The sequence below is a fragment of the Hipposideros armiger genome, unplaced genomic scaffold (assembly GCF_001890085.2).
Source record: "Hipposideros armiger isolate ML-2016 unplaced genomic scaffold, ASM189008v1 scaffold_94, whole genome shotgun sequence".
NCBI lineage: Eukaryota > Metazoa > Chordata > Mammalia > Chiroptera > Hipposideridae > Hipposideros > Hipposideros armiger.
In genome coordinates, this window is record NW_017731444.1 from 2,722,008 (window position 1) to 2,729,016 (window position 7,009).

The 7,009-nt window shown below is 54.3% G+C and overlaps 1 protein-coding gene across 3 annotated transcripts; it reads right to left on the minus strand.

Moving 5' to 3' along the window:
- Positions 1–6: 6 nt before the first annotated feature.
- On the minus strand, positions 7–5,954 carry NRSN2 (neurensin 2). Of its 3 annotated transcripts, XM_019645840.1 has the most exons (4): positions 5,875–5,892; positions 5,402–5,448; positions 3,127–3,321; positions 7–1,461 (listed from the first exon to the last, which is right to left on the minus strand). In XM_019645840.1, the coding sequence occupies exons 3-4, from the start codon at positions 3,310–3,312 to the stop codon at positions 1,036–1,038; spliced, it is 612 nt and encodes a 203-aa protein (XP_019501385.1). In that variant the 5' UTR covers positions 3,313–3,321; positions 5,402–5,448; positions 5,875–5,892; the 3' UTR covers positions 7–1,035. The 3 variants fall into 3 exon arrangements, with proteins under 3 accessions (XP_019501385.1, XP_019501384.1, XP_019501386.1); XM_019645839.1 differs by lacking the exon at positions 5,402–5,448 and having other exon boundaries at positions 5,875–5,954; XM_019645841.1 differs by lacking the exons at positions 5,402–5,448; positions 5,875–5,892 and adding an exon at positions 5,514–5,745.
- Positions 5,955–7,009: the final 1,055 nt, after the last annotated feature.

A 7,009-nucleotide genomic window follows, 5' to 3' on the forward strand; every position in this document is an offset into this window, starting at 1 on the left:
GGGTGGTAAGCTTCTCTCTCCAGCTGTCTTGGAGCTCCCCCTAGTGGCAGAGACGGAGATGATGCGTTACCTATGGGCAATGGTTTCTAGGTGGGGGACTTTGACAAAGACATCTCAGTTCTCCTGCCCCTTGGCTCTTAGAGACCATTTAAATGCATGTCCAAAGTATTTTCTGAGCCGAGCCACCTGGGACCATCAGGCCTCCAGCTAATATCTCTGGGCCCAGCCTGTCCCCAACCCCTGGAAGTCCCCTGGAAGCCAGGAAGGTGCAGGGACCCTACTCCAGCTGTAGAACAAGAGCTGGCCCAGGAGGAGTCTGAGGATGTGGGTCAGGGGTCCCGCAGACTGCCAGCCTCCTTCAGCAACCTCATCTGTACCCTGGGGCTTGTAATAGCCCGGGATGGGGTGGACGGAGGGGCTCTGATGCCAAAATGCATGTAGAAAACATACTCTAGAGGGTAAATGTTTCCATACCATCCTGGACAGGAAGTCCATTGAGTATCTGACCCATTCTGATGCATCTTGGTGCAGCTGACAGAGGGCGGGGTCAGTGGATGAGAATGCCCCTATTGCCTCACTGCCTTCATCTTTGCCTATAGAGTGTGGCACATGCTAGGGAGAATCGAAAAGTCATGGAACTCGAGAATCTGGCCCAAACCTCGTATAGTGCAGAGGCAGAAACTGGTGGTCTGAAAGGGTGAGGGGCTTGGCCACGGTCCCACAGAGGAAAGAGTGGGGACGGGTTGAGGGAGATGGTTTCTGTCCCTGGATCTGGGGAAGGAGGGGTGGGTGAGAAGTGTTGGGTGGACTTGGGGAAGGTTGGCAACTTGGATGAGTTGAGGCACTACCCCCTGGAAATGAGCACGCGGATGTGAGCTCCAGACTTTCTGACCCAGAGTTGAGCCTTCTGGGGCTTAGATAGAAGGTCCCTGTTGAAAGGGAGAAGTGAAGGAGACAATGGGAGGGTGGGGTGTGGTGGGGAGGAGGAAGCGTCCAGACTCCAGGTCTGGTGCCTCCTCTGGCCATGTGGACGGCTCAAGAGTCCCGCTTGGGCTGGATGGTCTGCACAGAAGATTGCCCAAAGGGGCTGGTGGGTGGTGAGAACCAAGACTGGCCACTGACGTCGCGGAAGATGGGGGACAGCTGCTGCTCTGACTCATCCCCGAAGACCTCCACGGGACCGTCAGCTTCGGTGTCCAAGGGTTCTGCCTTGGTGTCCTGACTCAGCCAGCCAGTCATGGCCCAGAACAGGCAGATGGCCAGCAAGACCCCGCCTGCCACACAGAGTGCTGTGCCTGCCAGGCGGCAGGTGCCCAGGGCCTGGTTGTAGTCGGCTGCCCGCTGATCCAACACCAGGAACTCGCCCTCTCCGATGCCCTCCAGCTTGGGGGGCACTGCATAGCCAGTGGTCAGGGCTGCCACGCCCAGCAGCAGAAGCAGGGTCCCTGAGGACAAGCTGATCTGGAGAGAGGCAGAGATTGGGAGGGAGTCAGGGTCAGCCAGGGGCCCCAAGCCAAGAGATCACCTTGGACTCAAACTGGACTTAAAGGTAATCATAGAACACACCTACTAGGCTCTAACTGACAAGGGGCACACACTGTCATGCTCTATTTGGAATCTTGAGACCTCTAGATTAATTTCCTTCCCAACTCCCACCTAATAGTGAGTTTCTCCTGCCAACTTTGAGTCCCCCCTCCATCATTATTTGGGTTCCATCTTATCCCCCTGTGCCACCTACCCTCTATCTCTATCTCTCTGTTGGGTTAACTCCTATACATCCCTCAGATCTCATCTCAGACCTCACCTCCCCCAGGAAGCCTCCAGGATGTCCCCAAACGTGGTCATATCCCCTGCTCTACACTCATGCAAATGCTGTGCCCATTCATTCTTCAGTGTACTCCCCTTGGTGCACAATGGGACATGTACTTTGGTTACTATGTAAGTGATGTCTGCCTGCCCCACCAGACTGAGAGCCGAGAGAGCCACAAGAGCAGAGACTCTCTGTTTTGGCTCACTAGGTATCTTCTGTGCCTAGCACGGTGCTGGTACAGAGTCGTAGCTGAGTGAATATTTGCAGAATGACTAAATGAACCACAGCTAGAAGTTCCTTGAGGACTAGGGACCATGTGTTCTTCAATTCTGTGTCCCCAAGAGCCTAGTACTCTGCCTAGCAATAAGAAGATGCTTAAAATTTTTAAGTACATACTGACTTTCTCCTGGAAGTCACCCTAGGCACTGAGGGCATTTCTTCTCCTGGCTTCCTCTACACACCTGACCTGATGGACATTCATTCTGCACAGATTGGCACCTTTTCTTCCCACCAAAGTCAAGCCCTTTGAAAGCACAGGGGAGGGACTCTCTGCCTCAATCTTCCCACAGTGTTTATGAAAGAGCTATGCCCATTGTAGGGACTCAGCCCACTGCCACCTCCATACCTTTACCCACACAGTGCGCCCTAACTGATCACTCTCGCTTGCTGGTATGAGCATCATACCTGTTTGTCTCATGTCTCCCGTTGCCCTGGCAATAGTACCTCAACATATCATCGCGAAACATGGTAAGATTTAAATGGGATGAACCCCCCTTCTTGCCAGTCAGTATATACCATCCTTTTGGCTACAATAATTAGTTCAGGGCTGAGCAAGTGACCTAATCAGAGCTAATGCAATACTTTCTAGGACTTCTAGAAAGAAAAAGCATTGTTTCTTTTCTGAAGGAAATTCTAGAGGAAATTCTGATTTCCCTTAGATGGTGTGGAGTGAAAGACTGAGGGTCAGCATAGTAACAGCCATTTGGGGAACATGTTTGGGGAGCCTGAAGCTAACAGAAGCTGCAAGGGTTGGGGTACCACGGGGAGCCTGAAGACCAAGAGAAACCTTGCGTACTCAGCGTGATGGTTTGAACTGCTGGATTAAACTTTGCCTAAAGGCACACAACCCCTGGTCTCTTCTATAAAATGAGCAATATTTTCCCTTTATTGTTTGAGCCCATCTGAGTTGGATTTTCTGTTGTTTGAATGTACAAGACTCCTAATGGCAACACCGTCCCTTTTCTTTCTATCCACTGATCCCATCTCCTCCCTGAAGCCGCAGGAAATCACCCGAGTTGCTCCTCCTCTGGCCTTACCTTCCAGCATAGTGAGGGCCAGGGACGGCGGGGGCACAGGATGGGAGGCCCCTCAGGGTCATCGCTGAGGGTGGTATTTGCACAGTCCTCATAGAAGAGGTGCAGATAAGAGCGGACCCCATACCACTTGCCATCTTCCACGTTGGGGCCGCGGCTACAGCCACAGGAACGGTCATAGCTCGGCATCGTGGATCCCTGTGGGGTAGGCAAGGTGTAGTAGACAGAGGGAGCGGCCCGTGAGAGCTGTCCATGGTGACCTTCCCAGGCTCCTGAATCTTTGTGCCCCATCCACTTCTCCACACTCAGCACAGTCTAGCCTTCTGGAATCCTGACCTGACTTTCCTGAGTACATTGTGAATGTCAACGCACTGAAGTGCTTAGCCCAGTACCTGGCAATTGTAGGTGTCAGTAAATGTGCGTGTTTACTCTGGAGGCTGCCTGGTGGCAGGGACTGTGAGCCTCACTTGTTTGGACTGGAATCCCAGAGCCATCACTTCCTGGCTGTGTCACCTTAGACAAGTGCTTTCACCTTTCTAAGCCTCAGTTTCTCCCCTATAACACAGGGTTAATGGTTCTAACTGCTTCATACAGTTATTGTGTCTGGTACCAAGAAATTGTAACTGTTGTGATTATTATTACTGTAATTTTTTCATTATTATTTTTATCCTGAACTTTTTGAGCCCCATGTTTGGAGCGAGAGGTTCTCATCCCCATCTCCTCTCAAAAATCTACCCCCTTTCAGGGTATTCTTGGGGGTAACTGTCCTGGCTGAGACATCCAATCAGGCAGAGCTCCCCAAGCTGCAAGACCCTAAAATCTCCCTTCCTAGGACTGCCCCTCAGGAGGCAACAGCTTCCAAGTCCCAAGGAATCTTGACTCCACAGGAGGTGAAATTCGGGGGCCCTTGGGATTAGGGGCTCTTAGGCCCAAAGGCTGTTAGATTTCTAGAGAAACCTATCTAAGAACCACTTTCTTCACAAATGGAGACACTAAGGCCTCACGAATAGAAGGTACTTGTGTATTCACATAAAAGCAGGACTACAATCAAAGTCAGGGGACCGGAGCAGTGCTGGAACTGGGTTTCTGCCATCCCCAACCCCATGATGACCTTCAACCCCTCTGAGCAGCTTCAAACAAAATAAAGCAATGTGCTTACACTGAAGGGTAAGACAAATTTCCAGTTCCCTCTCATTTCCAATCAGATGTGTCCCTCAAACGCCTGTGGTGAGAAACTCACCAGCACACACACACACACACACACACCCCAAACGGAATCCACAGATAGACACACATACCCATACGCCAGTGAAACACACAACAGACACCAGAGTCATACCCAGCCAGACACACATGCTACACAGAGACACAGATGATATGCACAGCACATACATAAACACACAGGTATACACACAGCACAGACACACACATAGACAAATGCAGACACACCCATAGCCATAGTGTGTGTTGGGGGTGATTCTTGGAGCCCCCACAGACCCACACAAGTCACAGAAGGGCTGTAGTTAAAGTCTGTCTATAAATCGCAGCTCTCCTCAGCCCTCACCCACAACTCAGGAGGGGGAAACGGGGGCAAAAAAAGGAAAACAAATGACAGAGAATGAGAAAAGGCAGAGATCAAAAGCGAAGGCAGGAAGAAGAGGGCAAGAAGTCTGGAGAGGGAGGGGGGCGGGGCTCTAAGGAGGCGTGGCCAGTACCGGAACCGGAGCCCGGGTGGGAGAATGAATGGGGCCCGTGGGGCTGTCTGAGTTAGTGCAGCACCATTAATTAAAGACCCTGGGGGAGGGGGCAGAGAGGGAGTAGAGGGTTGGTTGGCCTGAGTTAGTTAGCTCCTCCCCTGCAACGCACTGTCCTCCTCCCCCAAACATACATAATCACTCAGTCCTGCTGGTCCTGGTGAAGGAAGGTGACCTTGACGCTGCCTCCCCTTCGGCCTGTCCCCTCCCCCTCCATTTTAGTGTTGCAGAGAGGCGGTCTGGAGGTTTGGCTGTCTGGAAGAGGGAGGGAGATGATGCTGAGGACCCGGAGCGGGTACCGGGATGAGGGTTGCCATAGGAACCTCTGGGGAGGTGTCCCTAGGCGAGATGGGGGAGGAGCTCTGTAGGGAGCGAGCAGGAAGAGGAGGGGGCTCCAGGGTCCTGGGGGAGAGACTGCGGCGGCGGAGGCGCACGGGAACGTCACAGGCGCGAGGGCCTGAAGATGGATGGAATCTCTCGCCTTTGCGCGACCTCGCTCAGTTCTTCCCAGACCCCAGACTCACCCACTCCAGTGTCCTGCGCTGCCCAGGCCGGGAGAAGGGGCGCTCCCCTGGAGGGCGAGGGCAGGAAAATCAGGCTAAATTCTGCGTCCCCGACCACAACACTGTTACTCACCCGACCACCGGTTCCCTGGTCGCGACTAACTACATCCTTTCCCCTAGAGGGAAACTGAGGCAGAGGGGGAGGAATGGGTTTTTAGCAGAGGTGGGTGGGGGTCTTGTCCTTCGAAGCTTCCGCCCAGCCTATCACCGCTGAGGTGTCTTGGGGCGATGGGGCTGGGGCGATCTCTGCCCCTTGCTACTTCCCTGGGACCCCAACTCCCAAAACCCGAGGCACAACAGGGCTTGGGCGCCACCGTCTCTCCTGAGGCGGGACACGGCCAGGACTGGAGATCCAGGCAGGGGTGGGGGTTCCCCGGAACCCCGGAAAGGGCGGGATGGGTGTCGGGCCGCGTATGGAGCAGGGCTGAGCTCACCTCTCTGCCTGCTGTCTCTGCCGAGCCGGAGCCGGAGCTCGAGAGCGAGCAGAGCAAAAGCGGGTTGGGTCGCGCCTGCGCCGAAGTCGGGGGCGGGGGTGATACCGGGGTGGGAGGGGGGCCCCCAAGGGCTGGCTCTGCAGATTGCGGACCCCTGCAGGATCGCGAACCCCTGCCCCCTTCCAGATTTCCTTTCTCTTTCGGAGACTCCAGGCTCCTCGCGGAGACCCCGCCACCTCCCTGGACCCCGCCACCTCCCTGGACCCCACCCCCTCATGCAGTCCTTCAAATTCCTCCTCTGGGTTCTCCCATCACCCCTCAGTGTCCCACCTCTCTCATTGAAGACCTCGCCCTCCCTGAGCCTTCATTTCCTCACTGTATCTTCAGTCCCCTGTTGGGGGCTTCATTCCCCTCATGTAGCCCCGACCGCAGTCTACAAGTAGGTTCGTCTCCTTGCTGAGCCCCGACCCTCTTCACAGACTCCCATCTCTCACCTTCTCTCAGAGCCCCGACCTGTCGTTGAGCCTGGCCTTTATCTCACTTGGGTCCCTACCAGGAAGTCCCTTCCTTATTATATCAGGGCCCCTTATCTCTCATTGAAGATTTCACCTTTTCACTGAGTCCCCCATCCTGTCTCCATTCTCTTCCTCTTTTTTTTTTTTTTAAGATTTTATTGGGGAATTGGGGGAAGGGAACAGCGCTGGGGAATCAGGGAAGGGGAACAGACAAGCTGCTGTCCTTTTGTTCTTCAGTCTAGTTGTGGAGGACGTCGCTTCACTGGCCCATGTTGGTATTATCATTGCACTCTTCCCGGCTGAGGCAGATCGGTCGGAGGCCATGGGACTGCAGCTCACGCTGGCTGCCGGCCACTCACGATAGCTCATGGCAGCCCACTGCAGCCTCACTGCAGCCTAGGTCACTGCAGGCCACTCACTGCAGCCCAGCTCCAGGTCGAGCTGTTGTTCACCATCTTAGCTGTAGAGGGCGCAGCGTCACTGGCCTATGTGGGATCTGAACCAATGGCCCTCCTGCTCAGAGCTCATGTTCCCAAGCCAACTCTTAACCAAGGAGCCACTCGGCCAGTCCCATTCTCTTCCTCTTTGATCCCTTATCCCCTTGCTAAGGATCTGCCCCC